The sequence below is a fragment of the Neoarthrinium moseri genome (assembly GCF_022829205.1).
Source record: "Neoarthrinium moseri strain CBS 164.80 chromosome Unknown scaffold1_Wmoseri_CBS_16480, whole genome shotgun sequence".
NCBI lineage: Eukaryota > Fungi > Ascomycota > Sordariomycetes > Amphisphaeriales > Apiosporaceae > Neoarthrinium > Neoarthrinium moseri.
In genome coordinates this window covers 88,120-110,976 of record NW_026055115.1, presented here as the reverse complement: position 1 = coordinate 110,976, position 22,857 = coordinate 88,120, and the positions used below count along the sequence as shown (strand labels likewise).

The following is a 22,857-nucleotide window of genomic DNA, read 5'->3' as shown; positions in this document are numbered from 1 at the left end:
TGTCATCCAGCAAATCACAATCTTCGTTGTCGAATCCCTACTACTTCTCAATACGAGGGGGAGGTCATAAGAGCTCATACCAGGCGGTTAATACTCCAGTCTGCTGCACGAACTCACAGCTCGTAGTCGCCGGCTCGTCGATGGAACTACTCCCGCTACACCCAGAGAAAATAAAATACAAGGGATCACTACACCATGACACCGTACACTAACTATCAAGGTCCGCCATCAACCGATCACATTTTCTACGTCTATCATTCGTGGGACAGCGCTCGAGGATTCTCGTGTTAGTAGTCGAAAGAAAGACTCTACACTGAGCGTTCACCATACGTGGACATGCTCGATATCGTATCAAACCGGCGGCGATGTTACTAAAGTCTCGGCTAGCTGTAAGCGGATGTTCAATGCTAATTAGATAAGGACGTTTAGTCGTAGGGCTTTACAGTTGAGATCTTTGCCACCATCAACCACTCGAGATGCATTCTGTCTCATTACATCAAGCTCTCTACATGTTATCAATATCCGCTTTGCATGGCTGAGATCACTTAGGCTGAGTATCCCCTCGAACCCGGAACTGACATGAAGGATGTACTAATTCGGACGGTGCCGTACAGCCTCTATCGAATCATTGATATACTAATGTTCTCAACCAGGGGATTACAGCTTGTTGACCATCCCTCGACGCCTTCCAAAACACACCGCCAAGCAATGCTAAAGTGCAAAGAGCAAAAAGACTAGGGAGACAGTTAACGGCCGAACTCCATGTACCTCCAGGCCAAACGCTAAGGAATCAAAATGAAGAAAACGGGTGCATGGCTTACGCCTTTGGCTTGTTGCCGAAGAAAAGATTCGAGAAGAATCCACCAATCCAGTCCACAAAGATGACGCGTAAGAAGGACTGAAGCCAGTTGCCACCCCTGCTGACCTCGTGCAAGGAGTTCATGGAGGCAGCCGAGACGGGCCGCTCGTGGGGATCCTTAATGTTGCGCCGGCGCAACTGGCTGTCGGGTTCGTCGTCCTTGCTGCTGCCAGAACTTAGTGAGACGTCGGGACCTTCACCCGCAGGGGTTTCGAGCTTTACAGTAGGGATGCCGCCTTTACTTGCCGAGTCCTCGTAGATGGCAGATCCGTTTTGGTGTTGTCGAGCAGAGTCGTCCTCGGCAGCTTCTTGGATGGATTCGAGGGAGGCTTGCGAACGTTCCGAGTTCATGGACCCAAGCGACGTCCTAGGCACGCTGAGTCTTTTGGATTCGGCTTGGGGTCCACCGGAAGTAAGTACGTAGGATCCGGAGGAGACCACAGGCGACGGCGGCGGGATGTCGAGAGATGACTCGTCTTCGGGCATGATGTTCTGGAGTTGTAGCAAAGCTTCCACAATAGACCGACGGTCTCGATTGGGGAATACTTCCACCCGCGGGTCATTGTGGTCGACATCACGGTTACCACTCCCCATGCTAGGGTTGCGTTGAGCAGAAAAGGGAGACAGGTCGTCCGGTGCAAGGGACCGGCCACCTTTGAAAGGTTTGCCTTGTGATGAGAGAGGATATGCTTCTTGGCTGCCAACGGATTCGTAGGCAAACAGAGGGCATCCGGGTTCTTCTACGTCATCGTCATATACATCATCGAAGTCTTGGTCGTCGGAACCTGCAGATTCAATTCGCATCACGTTGTTCACATTTCCTTGGCCGTCGCTAACTGCATTCCGGTTCGTTAGCTTTCATCCGTATAGGGCGAAAAAGAATAGGTACCCGTATCAACCCCTTCGTCACAAGCCCACCAATCGCCGTGCCCAATGCGAAATTTATATAGCACCTCAGCTCCCTCTTGGACGGAGACAGTGCTCTCGAATTTGTTTTCACCATGCTCATCAACTATGTGGGTCATCTCTTGTGGTTTCCATGCTGGATCTGTGAAGGTACCTGCCACGAAGATTGGCGGATGCGTACCGGGGCGTTGGTAGGTGATGGTGATTTGTCGCTGAGGCATCGTACTTGGAATTCGTTGGTGGAACAGGGATCGTATTTGGCTTGTCGAGACAGGACACGAGGCAACACGCGGATGTACTGTGACGGTCTGAATTCTGCTGGGCCTGGAGCGCCGGTGGAACGGTTTTCTGGCAGTCTGTTCAGGACAACGTCATTCCTTCAGCAAATCTACAACGATAGCGTCAACTGGTCAAGGAAGCTTGTGCTTAGCGCCCAGTGTGACACTCGAAAATGAAGTAGCAGAGTCTTGATCTCGTGTCTCGGGCATCTGTTGTAACGCTGGCTGGCAGCTTTTGGTATGCAGGCTTAACAACGTGCTGCTCAATTACTCGGCGGAAACCGGTTGTAGATGAGAGGTGTGGTAGAGAAGCCGGCGGTCCCGGAGTGAGGTTGCGTGGACAAGCTTTTGCCTGGGCAATAATGGTTCGATATCAAGGGTGAATGCGGCGAATTGCATTCATCTGAAGCAAATCGACCGAACAATTCTTTCCAATGTTGAGGAGGAAAGATGAACCGGCAGGGCAAGGTTCAAGATAAGTATCAACGTATTCCAGGCTCAACAAGGCACGGATGATTTCGTCACACCATCAGTCTCACAGGGCTGACGCATCCATCGCGCTTCTTAGCCTCCAAATCAGCCTTTTAACTACGTGCTGAAGAACGACCAGACTAGCGCTGGCGAACAAGACCATAGGCATTCTAACAGTGTGCCGTTGTCACACTTTGGGGGCAGCTGCGAGGGATGAGGGACGAGGGACGAGGGGATCTCGCCACACGTTCTGGCCCTTACCTTGCAAGAGCCCACTCAGTCCTGCGCCCTTATCTTTGGGATGATGTCAACCGAACGTAAGGTAAAAGAAAGCTGTGCAGTTCGAGCCTGCTTGCATGAAGGTGGTAGGCTCTGCGGTGACTTGAGCGCCCAATGGCGCTCAAACCGTCCAAGAAAAGCCCGGAAACCTGGCGAGACTGGGAAGAGTGGCGGTACGAGCCATCCGGGCCATCGACGCCGACGACGCCGAACTGCATGATGTAGCGCTAGGAAAGATGGTTAAAGTAAGAAAGGGTGTCAGACAGGGATGGGAGTGGGAGCTCCGGGTTGCTCTGCACCTTCAACTATGCCCTGTCCAAGAAATCCGGCTCTTGACAGCGGTGCAGAGACACAGGCAGAGCTGAGATGCTGTCAATTGTCACCAGCTTTCCCAGAAAGAAACGCATTGACGGAAGGTATAGGCATGTTCTGACGGAGACCGATGAGCCTGCCAGCTAAAGATGGATATAAGTGGGCACCTGGGTACCATGTGGAGGGGTGTCTACCCCGCAAGAAGCGTGCGCTAGGTACCTAACTTGAGCTAGAGCTCGCCTCCAAGCTCCAGCCCTCTATCCAGCACAGGTACTAGACACGCCAGTGGCTCTGTCTCAAATGCTGCTGCTGATGTGTCCGATTGGATCAGCGCCACGCTAGAGTGAACTCAATGTGATATGACACTGCTCCCGAAATCCCTACGGCAGCGGAGCGAAAGACGGCAGATCAGCGCTTGCGGTGGCTGCAGTGATGGAGGGGTCTAGACTCCATGGGGAGCTCTGAAGACAAAGGGGGGAGCTTAACGCTGGGCTGGGCCTCGAGCTCCGGTATCTGATTCTGCCCCTCTTATCTGCTCGGGCAGATGGCAACAAATGCCGCCGTCATGTAAAACATACTGAGAGAGTTGTTCACTAATTGGTGAACAGTTCGCTCAGGTCCAGGTGTTAGTACGGGACGACGGACTACCTGTATTTCCAGCGCAGCCCAATGTTGATTCATACAACTACGTACTATACGAGCCGTCTTGGGCTGACAATGCGATCCGTCACAACCGACTATAGTAGGCCGATGGGTACTAGTCCCATAAGCGCGATGCTCAAAGCTGCGAGTGCCTGTTGCTACGACTCGACAACACAACTTAACGCTTAATACTTGGCATTTATCTGTTTGAGGCCCAGCGTGACGCTATATTATTTATCTTCCTTGCTGTACTTCTGGCCCGAAGGATTTGACATTGAGTCTTCCGCCACGCGAGAACTGATTCATGTTCAGAGAAAGTGTGTTGATTTTTCCAATCTCCCGCCGTAGAGTTGGAGAGCGGCCAGTCGTGGTGAACAGGACTCGTAGCCTCTCGTTCGCCAGCACCGTGATCAACTCCCCCATATAGTTCTCTGTGCTCCGATCATCGACCAGGTGAACGCCATCTATGACACAGAACAACCTGTTGGGCATCTCTTCCACCAGGTCTCCGAACAGCGCCACCCACTCTTCCCACGAGCTTGCTGTGCCATCCAGGCGCGCGAAACGTTCCCCGGAAAAGTCCGCATTGCTCTCGAAGGTCGATAGCAAGAGCTCAATCATTTGGCGAGTCAATGAGTAGCAGAGGGCAATCAGACCTTGCATTTCTCTCGTGTTCCCCGGAAGCAACCCTCCACTGCGGCTTAGCTGGCAGAAATATGATATTACGGGCACTCCAAATTGTGCGTTTAGATGAATGAATTTCATCGACACTGCCGTTAGTGGGTTGCTCGTGTCATCTGCACGCATTGCTGATCCGTCAATCCAGAGTGTATGAGGCGACTTCTCCCCGGTAAACTCGACGAGCCGCCGAATTGTCTCCTGCGATGCGACTATAGGCCCTTGAGGATCGTGAGGCAGCCGCACGCGGTCGCGAGAGAAATAGTCTTCGAGTTGGGCGGAGTTGATGGCTACGTCGTCGGCCATATAGCGACTTGTGGGCATCTCCGCGATGCCTTTGGCCACATTTAAGTGACCAGAAGCCATGAGGAGCTGCGCTGAGACGCTGGATGGCAATCCTACAACCGTTCTGATGTTAGTCTTACATGATTGATGTAGTAGCTGTACTTGGCTTACCGCTGTCGTTCTCTTGGGAAATGATATAAGCACCCGCGTTGGATTGCAAGAGAGCTATGAGATAGGAATGGATCTGGTCGATCTTGCTTGACTGCTCCCGTCTATCAATCATGTCTTGGGAAGTCTGTTGACTTAGACGATCGGCCTTGTTCGTGAGCTCGGCCAATCGCCTCGCTTCTCCTTCTCTTCCAATTCTTAAGTCGAGCCGCATCTGCTGGGTCTCGAGAAGAGTTCTTTCTGCTAGCAGCCTGGTGACTCTCCCCTCAGCACGAGAACTCTGTTCCGCCTTGCGCTTAACATTGTCTGCCTTAACTTTGACATGTTCTATCATGCCCTCAAACTTCTTGCCACACTTCTCATTGAAAGACCTTAGCATTCGTTTATGCCATTTGAGCATGAGCCAGTCCATGATATCGGATAGTAATGCAAACAGTGAAGCATACAAATCGGCGACAAGCTTGAGCATCTCCTCTGTTTTGAATATTTCCAGGTCGAGGTTGCAATCAATGACACGATTCCGGAGTGAAGCATCCAGCGCTTCTGACAGAATTCCCGCAATGCTCTCATGGTTCACACTCGCCTGGAGGGGAATTAGATGCGTCGGAGCTTGTGGCAGATTGGCATACCTGGATGACAGTGTTCAATGCTCCTGTGAAGATTGATACATATTCATTCCCATTAGGAAGCATCTTCATGATTGAGCTATGTGCGTCCAATGTCTCACAAGCACTGTGGAATAATTTCTTGGTCTTGCCTCCTTTTCCGGACTCTCTATCGCTGTTCCATCGACTGTTCATCCTCTCCACCATCAGGAGAACACTCTCCATATTGGGCTCATAGTCTTCAAGATCTAGCTGATCGTCCTTGGGGCATTGGTCACGAAAATGTATCCATTTATTAATGAGCATTTTCGCTTCAGTCGAGATGACCTGCGTCAGCGGATCTCTACATAATGTCAGCCACGCGTCACCCTCGAGCTGATCACCTCTACGTACTTATGCTCGGGCGGTGGCTCTTCCCATTCGTAGAACCTACGCCAGGGATCCGCCAGATATACTTGGCTCTCGCCACTGCTCCCCTGTCTGAGAACCTGACCCAGGGCATAACCATCGCTGTCAAGATCCAAATTTTGCGCTGCATCGAGGCTGTGGGCTCGGGTGAGCCTGTTTGATTGCCTTTCAAGAGCGCTGCTCATGATGTCTTCCTGGCAATAAGACTTGCAAGTATGTCTTTGGGCTGCGATCCCACAAGTTGAGTCAGTAATGCAATCCGCAAGAAAACGCTGGCTTGTTTCCATGGGGGCTGCAATGGCACACCTCTCTGTTACATTGGAAACTAGGCGACAACGCAGCCTTGAGGTTGCCTTCTTGACTATGGGACCCAAACCATTCGCAGTCTTACTGCATCATCACTTGACAGTTCCGTAGTCCTATTGGGCCGGCTAAGAATGGCGAAGTGAGTATCATTTCTCAGCTCATCCGAGCCAAATGAAGAGAGAAGTACCACTGGCTGATGATGCTTGACTGCATACAGCCTGCTGCTGGCCTGCTATTTTTGGACTGGCGAGCCTGCTCCTGTCAGAATAAGAGCCGGACAGGGCGGGGATTTTCCCAGCCTCGCGTCCCCGAATGAGTATATTTACTCGGCATCAAAGGACATTGACCTGGGCTTATAGGGGCCACGTCTTTAGCATTCACCATTTCTCTCCTAGTGGAGGTATAAAGTTGCAGCATCGACATCTTCTTGGCCGCTGGTGTCGTATTGACCTGATTTATGACCACCATGTGTGAAAGCCGACCGGAGAACACAACCTTGGGGGCAGAGAGCGGAGATACGGGTCACATCCTCAATGTTACTGCTTCTAACAGGCGTAGAGCTTGGGTGAGGTATCGAGTGGAACATCGCCATGCTGACACGGATGGACTCATCAACAGCCAGAATGTGGACGACTTCACCGTTGGAAGTTTAGAAGCAGAACCCAATGTTCCCGTGTTCGAAGTAGTCGGAACTTATAAGACAAGCTACAGATATTCATCCTGGAGTTCAACAGACGAGGCCCCGCCCCTGACAACATTTTCGGCACCTACTTTCCGCATGAACATCTACTCGCCGGCCATCATCAATGCCTTGCAATCAGTTGTTAAATACTACCCATCGCAAAATCTCGCCGGCGACTTTGTAGATGTATACTGGCCATACCCGGTGCTTGTCCACCATTACGATGAGCTGACCGCATTTCGAACCACTTGCGCCAACAAAAAAGCTAGCGACATGTGCATCCGAGAGAAGGATGCAGACGAACATTTGGGCATTCTCCTGAAATTTCTTGACGACAACATCATGAAGGATGTGCGCGCTGAGCAAGAGCGTAACAGGAATGGCTTCTACACTTTCGATTATGCATGGGTAGCCATGAAGCCCGGCACCACAGTCTTGGTGGACTTGTCGGATGCTACTGATAAGTCTGCTAAAGTCATACACTCGGTCGTTGGTGGAACCTTCGGCGATCGACCAGAACAATGGGAGATTATATATTGGGACTTATGCTATGATGGTAGTTTTCTGGGAAGATATCAGCATATTGATTGTGGCCAAGTTTGATGGGGAAGAAGGTATCCGTCATCGGCTTGTATCGGATGAAGACCTAAGCGAGGAGTCTCTTACAAGTGGAGAGGGAGCTGTGGCTCAACAATATCAATACGGCAAGGTATATTGGGAACTTCTTCAAAAGCAATGCAAGTATCACAAGGGCACAAGTTGTGATTTTCCTTACAACGAAGTGAGTTCTGTTTTATCACGATAAAGGCTTCCAGGTCCGCTGACAAAGTATTACAGGTCGAAGGTCTTGTGATGATAGACCTCGCAGCCCAATACATGGAGCGTGGATATGATAGACCGGTGTTGATGGGAGATGATGACTGTCGAAATTGGGCGACTGATTGTGTGTGCTCCTTCTGCCGCCAATACAAGCCAACAGCGCGAGGAAAACCAGCATCTGCCTTCAGCAAGTACAATTACATCACGCTAGAAGAACAGTTGACTTCCCATCAATACCTTTTGTGCCAGTACGAGGTCATGGCATTCATTTTCGCAACCCGCCACTGGGGTAAGTGTACAATATATATATTTCAAATGCTTTATGTTGGAGAACCGGAGCAAGAACGGTGGAGACAACGGCGGCGCTTCAACTTTTCGTCACCTCCCCTGAGTACATGGAAATTATCTCGTTCTATCTACGATCATTCAGCTGATCTAGTCTAGAAACGTTGCACGTCAAGAACTTGGCAGAACCAAAGTTTGATGAGGACATGATCAACAACCTAGTCATGGAAGAGGACCGGAAGAAAACACTCAAAGCTCTCGCCAAAAGTTTCGCGAGGATCGATAAAGATGGCAACGAGATGCTAAGGGACATGTGGGCTGCCGACTTTGTCAAAGGGAAGGGTCAAGGTCTGGTTCTGTTGCTTCATGGGAAGCCCGGTGTCGGGAAAACTTGTACTGCCGGTAAGCCTGAACGCTTTAATTCCTGTTTCAAAAACGCATGAAAATGATTCTGCACGTTCTATGGCCGAGAGGCTAACTTATCCGATAATGCCAGAATGTATCGCGGCATTCACCAGACGACCGCTGATGGTTCTGACCTCGAGCGATATTGGCACGGACCCGGTCCGAGTAGAAGCAAACTTGACAAAGAACTTCAAGTTAGCAAAAAGTTGGGGGGCCGTGTTACTGATCGACGAGGCTGACGTTTTCATGGAGCAAAGGACATCTGACAACTTGATTAGGAACAGCTTGGTCGCAGGTAATCCAAATATGGTCCCAACTAGCGAACCAGGAGTGGCACTGACAATTATCTACCCAGCCTTTCTACGAGCACTTGAGTACTACAACGGTATCCTGTTTCTGACAACGAACCGGGTCGGAACATTCGATGATGCCTTCATCTCAAGAGTTCATCTTCAGTTGTACTATTCGGATTTCGATGACAACCAGCGGCAGAAGATTTGGAAGACCTTCATGGACCGATTAGACCGCGAGCGGCGGAGCTCCATCCGCTTGACTATAGCTGCCAAAGAATACATTGAGAGTGTCAAGGTCAAAGCAGTCAAGTGGAACGGAAGAGAAATCCGCAATGGTAAGTCTGGGAAGCCCCTAAGTTGGTCTTGGAACATCTTTGCCTCCCCAACACGTTCAGCGGATGTCAACTAACCATGGAGAAACAGCTTTTCAAACAGCAGTAGCTCTGGCAGAATACGACGGAGAAAAAGACGAAGATGGCAGGATCCGTGTGACAGATGCACACTTCAAGCCGATCCTAGAGATGTCGCAAAGCTTCAAGAAATATCTGGAAGAACTACATATGGGTGACGAGGCAAAGAGGGCGGAAAGGACGTATGCCAGGCTCGATGGTTATAAACAGTAACGTGACGTTAGTTGATGCTATGTGTGATACATAATGAAGAAAGATTTTGGGGGCTCGAATACTCCTTATGGCGTTGAGGACCAGGAATGGACTAGCGGACGCTGACGCACTGCAAGCATTGCATTCCCATCATTATGCATTGGTGAACACAACATAGTGTACTATGCTCCCAAGAGATGTGAGGTCCTGTGGGAGACCAGTATGGCAGCATGAAATATTTGTTGTCGGCCGTTGACCGCCCGTTACCGTGAAGCAGGGCAGTAACTTGTAGCTACAGTAGTATTGGCGCTGTCCTAGAAGCGGGTTCTGATTGGAGGGAGGCCAGCCATGCGGGGCGCAATGATGCTCCTCTAAAAAATACCTAGGTAGAAGGCCTTGAGTGCGATGCACGAATTACATCATCCTCCGTTTGCGGCATCGCGAACCGACATCTACATCTTGCGCCTGGCTTGCCCAACAAGCGGCGGAAGATCAGGGCGCCTCATTCTGTGCAGATAAACAATCCGCTGGACCGGTGCTGTCCGCACAGAATCACAATGTCGCTCCCCCCTCAGCTCATTCGCGTCAAGCGCAAAGCGACAGAGGACGAGCCCGTCTCATTCCTCCGTGAGTCGCATCCACGGCAACGGCCGCCGCTTCAACTGACAGCTTTCACCTAGGCGTCCAAGAGCACAAGCGCCATTTTACCGAGGCCTTTGTGTACCAGCGCCAGAAGCAGGAGGCCGCATTCGCCGACATTCCCTCTGTCCAGCGACCCATCATTCATACGTCCGCCCCCCTGCAAGATGACACCACATTCCAGAGTCCCAGGGACAAAAACACCCTCGAAGCGAGAAAGGAGGGCAATGGGAAGGACTCGGCGCCGCCAGGCAACGCCGCTGGTGCGCCTATCTCTCCGACAGAGCAGCGGCGTTTCCATATGTCAAGAGCCGACATGATGCTAGCCACTTCGAACTACCCAAGCCAACGCAACCATGGCGGCGTCTCCAAGAAACGCGCAGCGCCTGCACTGTTCGTTGAGCGCAAGATCAAGAGATTGCCTTCCACCACCATCAGGAGCGTTGCACGTGGGCTCAATGAGCACGTCTCGAGAGACTCCTCGGCCGAACCCCCGCCTTCTGTGCAGCAATCTGCCCAACCAGGGGATATGGAAGTAGACACGACCGATTCCAAGAAGCTCAAGAAGCCCGGACTGGCAAAAGAGGCTCGGGGGACTGACACGCCCAAGAAGGCCGAGTTGCCTGCCAGCATGACGAACCGATGGAATGTCGACTTGGATCAGTTGACCGCTGACATGAATGCTTTCGCCATGGAACAGATAGGACTGAACCTTCAGCGTGCTGAGGAAGAGAATCAGAGAAGAGAGAAAGCAGCGCGTCAACCAAAATATGCTGTATCACAGGCCCGGCAGGCCCCGCAGTCGCCATCTAGATTCAAGCCGAAAGCCCCGGCCAAGAGATACGCCGAGCGGCATCCCGGAGAGGCCCAAGTGAATCAGGTTGATCAAGAAACAGCTACGCCCGCTGTCGGTGCTAGTGATACCGATGACGACGAGTATATCATCGAGACCTATGTTCGTGTGCCCGTTAGTACCATGGAGAAGCAGCAGGTAGCGCCACAAAGCATCGGCTTGCTAGTGTTTGACGAGGAGCCGGATCTGGAGTTCTTCTACGGAGAAAACAGCGACAGCGAAGACGAGTGGGCGGAAGAGCAGGAAGACGAAAATGGTAGGCCTCTGGGTGACATCTGCGTGTGCCTTGACTAACTTGCAAACAGCCGAAAACTATTACACGGCCGACTATCCTGACGAAGAGGTGGCCTCCGACGATGAGTTTGGACACAATGCTTATGCCTACAGAACTGGCAATGCCTCTGATCTTGAGGAGTATGATGTCAACGGCTATCTAGACAGTAGCCCTGATGAAGACTCGACCGATAAGGACGGCTTCAAGTCTTTCGTAGGGAGGGATGGCCGCGTTAGACGACATCTTTGATCGACCAGCTTCCATGTGGCTGATATGATTTGAGGGTCAAGGCTGTTTTAAAATTTCAGTCTCAACGATTGCCTCGTACTATACAGTTGAGCGCCTTTTAGATGCCTCAGTGCAGAAGTTCTGTATGTGCTCCATCCACGACCATGGCGAGGCCAATGTGTATTCAAGGTCATATCACTGGGTGCCCAATGAGACCAGGCAGTGATCCTCTGGTGAGGGGGCCTCTATGCCGTCCATAATCACAAAACCAAGCTGAAGTGCTCTATAAAACGAGCTGGCCATTGTGGTAAGAGGTTTATTGCGTAGTTATTGCCCATGAATCATGTATGATACGGTGTCTGCTTGCGAATCTTTAGTGCGATCACGATGTCTGGATGTCTCATCTTCTCCTGTCGAAGGAAGTCCCCTTTCTCCTTCGATGTCGCTTTGCCGAGAAATGTCTTGAACCAGTCTGCAAACCCGAGAATCCTCGGCTCACGAAACAGGTATGGGTCTCTGACGCAGACAGAGTTTGACGAATCTTCCCGTGACATTTCGAACCCGCCTGGCTGCAGGAAACTGGAAGCCTTCGTGAACAACGCATACCTGAGGCTGAACGCCGGCGTCTCAGGGGTACACAGGCATAGAAGGGGTACAGATACGCAGGTCACGAAGACGACGAATGAGGGCATCTGCATCCTCTGGAACGGGTACTGCGCATGCAGATCTCAGTCTTGAACTTTCATCGGCGCACCTTGTATGTAACGCCTTGTCCGGAGTTCGCCCCGGTTTAGCCTACATTGGACGCGAAGTCATGAAATGGGCGGGCTGGGCGGTCTCATTGGTTGCGACCTCCTTCCAAGAATACATCGAAACCCGCTTGCGAGGCACGCAGAGGCACAAGGAGGGGGCGTGTGGACATTCTGTCTGCATACAGAATGTCTCGACGTCTCGAGTCTTCACCTTGTCCCGCTATGTACTGTAGATACATCTGCCCTCCTTTTCAGAAGGGGGAGGGAGGGGGCGTGAAGGAAGGAATCCTCAACAATTCCTTGCCAGCGCAGACAACACACCCCAAACTCTAATGATTACTACAGAGGTCTCGTGAGAGTGCCTGCAAATCCGCAGCAGGCAAACACAACGCCACCGCGTCGACAAGTATCCGCTGGTACCCAGACAACCCTCTGCGACCCAGAGAGGCAATTTCGTCAAAGAAACCTCAACGTGCTCCCTTTCTGCCCTTCGGGTAAAGGCTGGTGAGTGTGACAGGACGTATCATGTGCTGGGTGACAAGGGCCTAGCACACGTCAAGATGCTGCGTAAGGGGGGAACTGAACCGTGTCGTTGGGTATGGAGCACAGGCTTGCCAAGCGTAGCGTGTGACTGCCGACAGTCCAGGCTGACCGACGAGGCCTTCTGCGCGGATAACGGGCAGCAAGGGAGGTGCGCTTAGGACTGCTCGTCCGGATTGACAGGCATCGCGCCCTCTGCGCTTAGGTCGCTGTTGGTAGGTAGCGCGAGGCGTACCAGGGAGCGTGTGTGCGCGTGTTGTTGTGTGGGCTCGATGGGCTCCTGAACGGGCTGACGGGAGCGCCATTGTGAAGAACGGCTTGGGCTGAAGACCCAGGTGTGGCAATGTCTCTGGCAATATTTTGCGACGGAGAAACATTTAGAGGAGTCCGTACGCACAGTTCCTCCAGGCCTCATCTCGGCTATTTGTTGGTTCCTTGGTGGCCATTGAGACAGGGAAGTAGGGTCGGCAGCTCACAGGCAAATTTCCATCAAGATGAGCTGCATTCGGTATTGAGGGGACTTTGCCTTGATGGGACATACAACAAGGCGTTGTTCGTTGGTGGACCTCCATCCCAAAGGGATAAATGATATCCAAGGGTCCGTGTAGATATCGCGATGATCATTCGCGACGTACATATCTCTGGTCACGGCTAAGTTTCACATTGCTTGTGCATGATAACAAGATACCAGAGGTCACAGGTCTTGACTTGCAGAAATATTGTCTTCGTAGCAGGATACATTTTGGCCCTGTGTCAAAGTTAAATGAAGGTCAAAAGTTGTTTGAGTCACATGTGGCTACGCAAGAAATAAGAGGTTGGTTGTTGGCTACGCCTTGTAAATTTTCTTAGACTAACACCATGTTCTCTTCTCCTCCCGACGGGAGTTGAATTCTACCTTCGCTTGTAAATATGCCGTTCAGGGATTACTCGAACGCAAGGGAACACATAGGTGGATATTGAAAAAGTGTTGCATGTTGGTCTGCGGTGATAAATCGTTCTCAAGTAGTAACATAGAATCTGCTTGGAAATAGGTCTCCATCGCTGTCAGAAACTATGAGTTGGGTGGAGTAGCAGCGGAGTGCCAGGTCTACATGTCATTTTTCCGCGTTGTACTGCTCCTCACGCCTCCCCCTGTCCTGAGTACCGAGAGGCCTCTTGAGGTAGCTACGTACACGCTTGCGCAAATCACCGCAAATGGTTACATGGGCGTCAACCGAGTCAATGAGTTTATACAGTTGGTAGTCGTCAACAACGTTGCAGAGGAGCAACGTTTGTGCGAAACAGGAGGAGAGAGGACGAGGCTGCAGATTGTCCGTCACGACTCAGGGGGCCACCGGGCCATTCACGATGACGGCTTCGGTTCTGGCGGCAAAAGGGGAGAGTAATAAAAGAGTGATCATTTGGTAACGAGATTAAACCATTGTCTTGTTTCAGTACGAAAGCTACGATGTGTGGTGCGTAGTGTCGCAGTGCGTCGCGATGGTGTAAGTCAAGCACGATAGGAGTAGCTATGCAGACCTTAGGCCTGCAGGAAGGGCTGATGACGTGGAGTGTCACTAGAGCCTGGGTGGATGTGACGGTCTTGATTGTGAGGTCTCGAAACGCAACAAGTATCTAGTAATCGTAACTTGTCACCACCTCGACGAGGTGTTTAGACTATGTCTCAGGGTCGAAGGTTACCGTGAGGGTATCCTCTCTCTGAGTCCCCTCAATTTGGACGCAAGCACTCCTGAAGTTAAAATGTCCGGCTATAGGATGCGATCAGAGGTCTTGTCTCGCCTTAGTGTGACATATCTTTTGGGCCTCCGCCGCACCGTCAAGTATAGAATAGGGGAATGTCTCTCCGGCGCCATTGTGGGCAGATCTGGCCCGACCGGCCAACAGACGGCGCCACCACTAGCCTGTCGGGGTCGCAATGTCTCACCTGGCAGCGAGCGCTTTAGTAGATACGGGTTATCGGAGACAGCATAGTCATTAGTGCACAAGCATGTCTTGCTCGTCCGCCGAATCTGACTCGCGGGAGGTATACATCTAAGGACTGTCATGCGGCTCGATAACTCTGGTCGTGTCGGCTTGTGGGGTGAGGCGGCCTGAACGTCATGCGCGCCATTTCTGCCACCTTAGTTAGTATTCCCGCTGGGCGGTTGCTTCGCCGTAGTTGCAAGATGCAGTCTTGAAAGTATGGTGTCGACAAGAAGCGATGGCGTTGTTTCGTTCCCGCATTCGAAAAAAAGGTGATGCTTAGAGTTGGACCTGTGAGATCTGCGTACTAGCGTTAAAGAGAGGACTGGACACATCACCTTCGACGTACACAATCTGACGGAGACGACAGATGGCTTGAAAGTTCAAGAGACACCTGAAATAAGCTTAGAGGTTCCCTCTACATGTGCCAAACCGAGATCTGCCTGCTCAGGCAACGCCGGGGGTGGTCAGCAAATAAGTGGATTTCACGGAGGGGTCCATTTGACTAGCAAGATGGAGTATTGTACCCTGGGAGGCATTATTCGATCGAGACCAACCAATCGTCCCTGTGGGCTGTAGGCATCCGTGGTGCCTTCTGCTCGCGCTTAGGTGGTGCAGATATGAGGCATCACAGGGGGAACACTGCTACCAGCCCTCTTTGGAGTGTTGGTCCCCAAACACACAACCATGGTGCAGATTCTGGAGCAATGACACCCCGGACATCGCTCGATAGGACATTGCGCCATGGTAACCCTGGTCCATGATAATTTGGACCCGAGATGCCTGCTCGCCCGGCCCAGCGGCTACCGTACTTCTGGTGACTATGCCCCGGGCCGAAGGGAGAGAGCAAAGCGGCTTAGACTTCTCAATCCGTGTGTTGGCCATGAAAATATTGGAAAACTGGTATTATTCCGGGTGTTGTACCCGTACCCCAGTCATCGCTGGCCTGGGTTTGGGAACCCTCGCCGAATACCACATTCAGTAGATTTGCCCCGGGAACCATCATCATGACTATTTCGCATATGTATTGAAATGGTTAATTGGCTCGCTATTTATTTTCGTCCAGCTATGTGCAGATTTCACATATACAATGAGTGACAGGCACCAAGTGCAACTGTCTTGGGGGTTCTGTTTTTCCAACCACCAGCTTCCCTTGGGAGCTTTAAACGCCTTGCTTCTCCAACCTTGTAACATAATGCCCGGGATAACGCCTTTGAAATACACACAAGTCTTGAGTTGCCGTCGATACAACGACTCACGGTATCCTAATTTTCTTTTTGAAAATAGTGTTAAATGGATAGCACCCGCCAAAAGTGATAGCAGCTGCTATGAGGCACAGCCTGATAGCGTGTATAATATCCAGTATTGCAAAGATCCGTTGCTGGTGAGTATACTGAGAGCCAATCTCAGATGCGAGGGGTAGTATTGATGATGAGGGAACCGCGCAAACGGTGGCTCTTCCTGAAGAGGACCGCGCCAAAAAAAAAAAAAAAAAAAAAAAAAAAAAAAAAAAAAAAAAAAAAAAAAGCATGTTGTACATCTATTGTCGACTTGTTGAGTGATGGAATGCGCGACATGTATCAGCTGTCGAGAGATCATTTTTCGCGCTTCTGGTAGCAGCAGCACGCGCATTCATTCTCTGGCAATGTCTCCTTCCAGAGACCATTGTCGACTGCGTGCCTATACGCATCTTCGCGTTCTCCACATCGTCTGGGTGCTGCATTGCGAGTTAATTCCAAGGAGCTTATTTGATCAATAAGAATGAGGGTTCGTACCTAGTTTAGCAGCTAGTTGTTTATGCTCCTCCTTGACCCAAGGGTAGGTTAGGGCAACCTCTGGCCAGATGTTGATGAGCCCATAGACCTTCTTGTCTGGTTGGTCTCGACACTTCTTCTCCCAACGGTCAATGTGACCGTTTGGCAGATACTTGAGAGCGTTCGTCTCAAGGTCGACAACCGGCAAGTTCTTGTTCTGCCGATAGTATACTCCTTGCACTCCTTGGGTGCCACGCTCAAACTCACTGTCCGGAAAGTACTGCTGAACTTGGTGTGCGATCTCATTCCAGGTGAGAATGACGTCAACCTTGAGGTACCTGATGAAGTCCATCTGCTCCCTAGTGTACCTCTTGTTGCAGTGAGGTGTGTCCTTGGGCTTCTTCCGGATGCCTCCATGTCGGATATGCCTTAAGGAGTCAGCTTTCCGGGCGTGGTTGACTAGCCGATGGTCGTAGCCAGGGCTCCGACTGGGACTCGGCTGCGGATATTCAACCTTGATGTGCAATCGGCGTGCAAGTGCAGGAGGATGAAGAGCTTCTGGCAACGGGCTTTCTCTCCACTGCCGGCCATCCCTGCTTTGTCTCCGTCGTTGTTCATTCAAGAAGCCAGTAATCGGATCATCGTCACCTAGATCGCCATGGTATCGCGACAGAACGTAGTCTGCGCAAGCCGAGGGCTCCGGGGATGTGCTGTATGTGTAATGTGTTGGAGGGCTCTGCAGATTTGGCGCTTGTGTGACCGTGGTGCGCGGGACATTGAGGATACTGCTGAGACCAGGTAGAACACTTTCTGCTGACGCCCGGCGCATCATGGGTGGTAGTTTCGCGATCCCCGCGGCTGGAGTCGCGTCAGGCTGGAGCGACGGTCTTCTCCACGGCACTCTTTGTAGTTGAGCCTCCATGGGCTCGCTCTTCCGTAGAGGGGAGCGAGGTGGCGATGATGGCGCGGTTGACATTGTCACTTCTGATTCTGTGAAGGAGTCATGCGAGCAGCAAGACGTCGTTGGCGAGCGCAGTGATGGTTCCGCGGTGGTAGCCGATACAGAGCTACCGTGCCATCTTTGTTTTGGCGTTGAACAACCGGCGCTGTACATGTTTCGAGTCTCTGAGTGACGGAAATGTAGAGCAAGAGGTTGCGTTGTGGTCAGAGGGGCGGCCGCTGTTGCCATCGTCCTTGGGAAGTCGTCGTATATAATCACGTTGTCGAGTTGCCCGGAACTAGAGTTGCTTCCTGGGTTCTGCGAGTGTGTGAAGACAGAGTGAATAGACTTAGACAGGATGGAGCGCCAATCGTGGTAATGAAGAAACAGGTGCCAGCTTATTTATGAACAGGATGACCAGTGTAAGTCGACCAAGGTAGCGATGTGGGGTCTGTCAATCCACAATGTCTAATATACCAACGGCGTCCCGAGCAGGAGAGGACCAGATCAACCCGAAGAGGATGGTTGTGACTCGAAAGATGGTTTCTTGCAGACAAGCAGAAGGCGAACCCCGGGGTGCTGGTAGTGTGCGGCGATGAGAGCCTTATGCAATGGCTTCTGGGCTTCTGGGCTCCACAAGCCGCGATACAAAGGACAGCAACAAGGTACCTAGGCCAGCAGGCCGTCGAGATACATACAGCAGCGATAGTGCAAGAGGCGTTCGAGAAGCAGCCACCTGGTACACTAGGGTCCAAGACATGTTCAGTATAAGTGAAGGCCACTGACGGGTGGGGAGCGGGGGGAAGGAATGTATTCGTACCGCCAACGCAATCAGCATAGGAGAAAGGGTAAAGTCCCCAATGGCGATATACGGGCGAGGCAGAGCGCCAGGTGGTCCCACATCATGGCTGCAAGGGGGGTCTGGTTCGAGGGTGACCCTGGACTATCCCATCCAGGTCGGCATACTGAATACAGTGTCTCAAAACTGACAACTTTATCTGTCAGGTAGTGGCCGCTCCTGCATGCTTATTCGAGCACAATTGACTAGCACAAATCGCCTAGCCCCAAGGGGCCGCATGTACCACAATGTATACCTCGCATTAGCTGGAGGAGCCATGATGGAGTCGCTGGATGGATAGGTAGATTTCACGACGAGTTGCTCCGTCGTCCGCTCGGTGGCCAGACTGATGGGGGGGGGGGGAAAGCCCTGCTCGCCACCGGCAGGACAGCGCATTGCAATCATGATCCTTTCGGCGGTGGGTTGACACTGTGGCAAGCATTCTTCATTGATTGTGTGATTACAGAAAACCACCGTGAGTGGTTTCCAAGCAGTTGGGTCGAAGCGGCCAATCAGGGAGCCGGATATTCATGGAGATGGCAGGCATGGCCAGCGGAGAGGGGGCACAGTCGCCGGCGGGCGTGCAGTTCTGTCCAAGGAGGCGCTGCGCCGTTGTGGAGCGTTATGCAGTATATGATATGATCTGACAGATCTGCTGTTGGTCCGAAAAAAACACGACAAAAATCCCTGGGCTACAGAGGTCAGGGTAAGGTAACTCAGACAGAAACCTGCCAGGCCGAGTGGCCGCCCCAACCACAGCCGAGCACGGCGTCAGAGCCTCCATTCACAGCCGTGGCCTCGTAGCCGAGCCGCGGGCTCCAGGAGGCAAGATGGCTAGGTTGGTCCTGAGCCACGGCGAGGGGCTTGGATGGCCAACACAGCACAATGGCGCGCGGTAAGCATGTTTGTTTGCTCCTGGCAAGCCCGGGGTATCGTCAAGCGCGGCGGTAGAGGAGGGCCTGGGCGGCGATTGGGTCGCCCGAGCAGCGAGAGGGGGGGAGGGATGGGCATTCTGACCAGTCTTGACTGGCCTCACTCGCTGACCCTCCCTTCTCGGGCCGGCGCGAAGTGGGTGGTTGGTCGGCTACCAGAACCTTGTACACAGGAGTCCCCATACATTCCTTGCAGAATTTCGGCAGCCAGGCGACAAATAAACAGGTTGAGCAGGGCCTGAGCCGCGGACCCCAACACTTTATGCAGGCGACGCCCAATTTTTCCGTTTTCCGAGTCGCTGTCCTTGGCTTGCACAATGGCAAACTTTGGGGACAACAGAGTCACCTCACCCCGGGCGCTAGTCGTCCGTCAACTCCGACCCTGACACATTAGAGTCTAGGGCGGAACAAAAGCAACGAGGCTGATCGTCGTACGTAACGCTTGATGTAGGCCATTGTGCAGGAGGTGCGCTGCAGCTTGACCCTCTACCTACCTTGGGTTGTCCTTTGTCTATGGCGAGCCCTGCCGAATGCTCATGTTCCCGTGAACGGGAAGGGCTGCTGGCGGGAGCATGTCACGCCTGGTTGAAGTTATGCTGGACGTGCATGTCGAGGTGACATGGCAGATGTGACTATCAGCATGGTGGTGCATTGCCAAGGCCTGAAGATTGTCCGTCCAGAAAACACCCCCGCCCAGATCCGCCGACCCTGTCCGTCACGGCGTGCACCCTAGGGGCCGCTGTGCTTCTGTTTCTGGAGGTCACGGACCTTGACAGCTCGGAAATCAGTTCTCGATTTGGTGTACGGCACAGCTCGAGTAGATCTCAACCTTATGCCACTATCAAAGTTTATTGGGAGGCCTTGAAGTGCTGAGGGCCTCATGGCCTGCGCGCTGCTTTTCGCGGACTTTTGGCAACCCCGTTCGCACAATCATGACGATTCACGGAGGAGCCGCACTCCTCCTATGTGTTTATCGTTGGGTCAACTACATAAGCTGCTTCTAGATCTAACTCAACGCGGTTACGGTTCAGCACGACCGCGGCCTTGCAGGCGTTTTGTACAACGTCAAAGGGGCTATATTTCTTTTCGGGGAACGCTTTTATATATTTGGCCAATGAGGGCTCGTGCAAGCAGCTTCTTATATCTAGCTGAACGGTCGGCTCCGACTTTGAGGAGACGGCTGAGTGAACCGATCGTCATCTGGATCTAGTCGTTATGACGAGTAGTAGCCCGTCCTACGTGACTTGAAACATACAGGGTTCTCCAAGTTGATCTTGGCCCATTACGTCTCGCAGCCACGGTACGCAAGCTCTTTGAGCTTGTCAATCTGGCTTGTCTGCTTGTCTAGATACCAATACCCGGACTGAACTCTAAGTTCGTAGAGCGCATTCGTGAGCGAGAGTGCGAGAGACAACGCTGATCTGGGTTGATTGGTCCTGATGCGCGAGGCTGAGATGGATCAAAGTCAACACCAGAGTCCGGTCCTGCAGGGTAACGCCTAATCAGGCCAAGGTGGTCTTCATTTGTTTTTCACAAAGCTGCAGGACCGCCCGATCTTGCATCACTGTAGCTGGGTACTCGGGGTGATCAGGGGGCATCGGTGACAGAGTGGCTGAGACATGCAGAACATTATTTTGATAGAAGACGGACTCTAAACCGGCCAGACTCAGCAACAGTTGGCGCAAGTTCGGCACGTATAACTAGACTAACCCATCTTAGCGTACACGAACCGGTTCGTATAACGCTGTTACACGATCACCTAGTGAGCCGTAGTTGGGAGGGTGTAGAGAATAGTGGCACCACTTGTATAGCTCCCGAGGTCGTCTCTTGAAGGTATGTATCATCCTCCGAGAACAACAGGTAAAACATACTCTGGAGACACTGCATGAAGAGATGACCTGTCCTTGAGAGTGGTCTGATGTTTCAATCCAAAATTCGGACGTCCTACTCAGAGTTTGGAGCTGTCCACAATGGGTTGATCGTGTTTACCCCTACGCTCGGATTTCGGTACCTCGACATCAACGCCGAGGCCAGCGTTGGACCCTGCTAGGTTTTGCCGGCCGACGGCGCTGAAGGACTCGTCCCCGGAAAATCGCCTTTGTGCTAGTCAGAAATCATACGTTCATCGCAGAATTAGGCGAGTTGTAGCCGAAGAAGCAATGTGTCGCCGGGGGAACCGCCAAGGGGGCAACGCAATCACTCACCAGCCTCTCTCTGGTCCTCCTTTCAGGAACGAACAATCCGAGTCCAACTCGCAATCCCAGCCGCCCTGAACCCCTAAGCCTCCCCTCCAACTGGGCCCCGGACTGCACCCCGACGGATGATCGCTGGTGCCTGCAGCTTGCATATCTGCTCCGGCAGCAGCTCCCGCCCCTGACATCTGCGTGATCCCTGAGATCGCAGAATCGTCAGCTAAGCGATCTGGAGCTGCCATCGGTTGCCGTTCCGAAGTATCTGTCTGACGTCCACTGTGGCTATTGCGACGTCGGTAGATGCTTAGGCCGCAGGTGAAGGCGGCGAAGTCTTCCTCCTCCACATGTTCGGGCATGCGTCCAGTCAATACTCGGCCCAAGGCAATAACCACAGCTGCGTGACTACTCAGTACGATAGCTCTGATACCCTCCTTGTCGCACTGAGCGATGATCGCATCCATAGCGCTGGCGACCCGGTCGTGCAGCTCTGACAGAGACTCCCCATGGCTTGGAGGCGTAACTTGAGAGACATAGTTCGCATCGATGTCCGGGAAGAGCTCCTGCAGCTTGCTCAGGGGTGCAGATGCTGGGTGATTCCATGGTGCTAGGCCAAACCACTCGCCAATACCTTTCTCTACACGAATCGCTGCCAGATGCGCTTTAGAGTTTGACACTGTCTCCGAGGTCTCATTGTACTTTGCCACGAACGGGTTTATCGTCTGCAAGCATCGATAGTAGGGACTAGAGTAGATCCGTCCGATGGGCGGGTCAAGTTTCAAAAGACGCTGTGCCAGCTCATTGGCCTGCTCGACACCATACGAGGTCAGGGGAGGATCTGTAGGCACACCCGTTGGGGAAAGAATCGCAGTCGTATAGGTTCCTGATGCCGGATCAACAGTGAAAGCAGGACGGAACTGACGGAAGTCAGCTCAGATCCAGCTAATTCTTGACATGATTTTTGCATGAGGGGCTGCCAGATAAGAGTGCTAAGCCCAGAAGGCGTGACTTGCGGCTGAATAGCAATGCTGGCCTCCAAACTCTAATTGGCGTCTTACCCCATGACGAGTCACATAGATGAACTCGAGCGGCATCGGAAATGCAGGGGCGCTGTCAAAGCGCGGGAGACCTCTTCGCGGCTTTCGTCACCTTTCGGATATGGATGATGATCTTGCGAGGGTATGGACGAGCGACTGAGTCCAATGTCACCAGTGATGGACGTTTGTGAGATTTGCTTGGGCAATCCTTGTCGGACACGGCACTGCGACTTTTCTTTTCAAGCGTTCGTTGATCTGCAGGTCAGTTGCGCGCGAGTCACTCAGCTCCGCCCCTGTCTATTGTGTTGAGTGAACATTGGGGCAGATCAAGGGGAGCAGCATCCTTGATATCTGATAGGCCACCAGAGAGACCCTCTGCTCACGTGCCGCTTGACCTCGGCTCTCCAGATTCTATGCTCGACCAATCAGCATCCAGACGAAATTGCTTGATGCAGGTATCCGTTGAAGAAACCTTAGCACAACGTCGTGTTCAATCACGAGTGGTTATACTCGTACAGCATGTTCAATCTGCAATTGAAAACAGTATGGATCGCAGAAACCTCAAAGGAGGAGGAAGTGTTCCCAAATGAAGAGTGTGCAGGGATTTCTGATTTGGCCTAACACCACGAGAAGGTT

At 52.2% G+C, this 22,857-nt stretch overlaps 6 protein-coding genes across 6 annotated transcripts; 2 read left to right on the top strand and 4 right to left on the bottom strand.

Moving 5' to 3' along the window:
• Positions 1-817: 817 nt before the first annotated feature.
• On the bottom strand, positions 818-1,986 carry JN550_000028 (uncharacterized protein; the record flags this gene model as incomplete). Its single annotated transcript, XM_049314118.1, has 2 exons — positions 818-1,695; positions 1,749-1,986. 2 exons carry the CDS (start codon positions 1,984-1,986, stop codon positions 818-820), a joined length of 1,116 nt encoding a protein of 371 aa, XP_049177317.1.
• A 1,995-nt stretch (positions 1,987-3,981) lies between these two features.
• Positions 3,982-6,076, bottom strand: JN550_000027 (uncharacterized protein; the record flags this gene model as incomplete). The annotated part of the gene is made up of 4 exons (XM_049314008.1): positions 3,982-4,823; positions 4,882-5,461; positions 5,508-5,826; positions 5,877-6,076. 4 exons carry the CDS (start codon positions 6,074-6,076, stop codon positions 3,982-3,984), a joined length of 1,941 nt encoding a protein of 646 aa, XP_049177316.1.
• A 587-nt stretch (positions 6,077-6,663) lies between these two features.
• JN550_000026 (uncharacterized protein) lies at positions 6,664-9,304 on the top strand (the record flags this gene model as incomplete). Its single annotated transcript, XM_049313900.1, has 7 exons — positions 6,664-7,435; positions 7,494-7,660; positions 7,717-7,987; positions 8,143-8,385; positions 8,480-8,683; positions 8,744-9,016; positions 9,105-9,304. 7 exons carry the CDS (start codon positions 6,664-6,666, stop codon positions 9,302-9,304), a joined length of 2,130 nt encoding a protein of 709 aa, XP_049177315.1.
• Positions 9,305-9,840: 536 nt separating this feature from the next.
• JN550_000025 (uncharacterized protein) lies at positions 9,841-11,298 on the top strand (the record flags this gene model as incomplete). Its single annotated transcript, XM_049313789.1, has 3 exons — positions 9,841-9,910; positions 9,964-11,031; positions 11,081-11,298. 3 exons carry the CDS (start codon positions 9,841-9,843, stop codon positions 11,296-11,298), a joined length of 1,356 nt encoding a protein of 451 aa, XP_049177314.1.
• Positions 11,299-16,126: 4,828 nt separating this feature from the next.
• JN550_000024 (uncharacterized protein) lies at positions 16,127-17,261 on the bottom strand (the record flags this gene model as incomplete). Its single annotated transcript, XM_049313678.1, has 2 exons — positions 16,127-16,248; positions 16,307-17,261. 2 exons carry the CDS (start codon positions 17,259-17,261, stop codon positions 16,127-16,129), a joined length of 1,077 nt encoding a protein of 358 aa, XP_049177313.1.
• A 3,682-nt stretch (positions 17,262-20,943) lies between these two features.
• On the bottom strand, positions 20,944-22,278 carry JN550_000023 (uncharacterized protein; the record flags this gene model as incomplete). The annotated part of the gene is made up of 3 exons (XM_049313567.1): positions 20,944-21,091; positions 21,200-22,101; positions 22,243-22,278. 3 exons carry the CDS (start codon positions 22,276-22,278, stop codon positions 20,944-20,946), a joined length of 1,086 nt encoding a protein of 361 aa, XP_049177312.1.
• Positions 22,279-22,857: the final 579 nt, after the last annotated feature.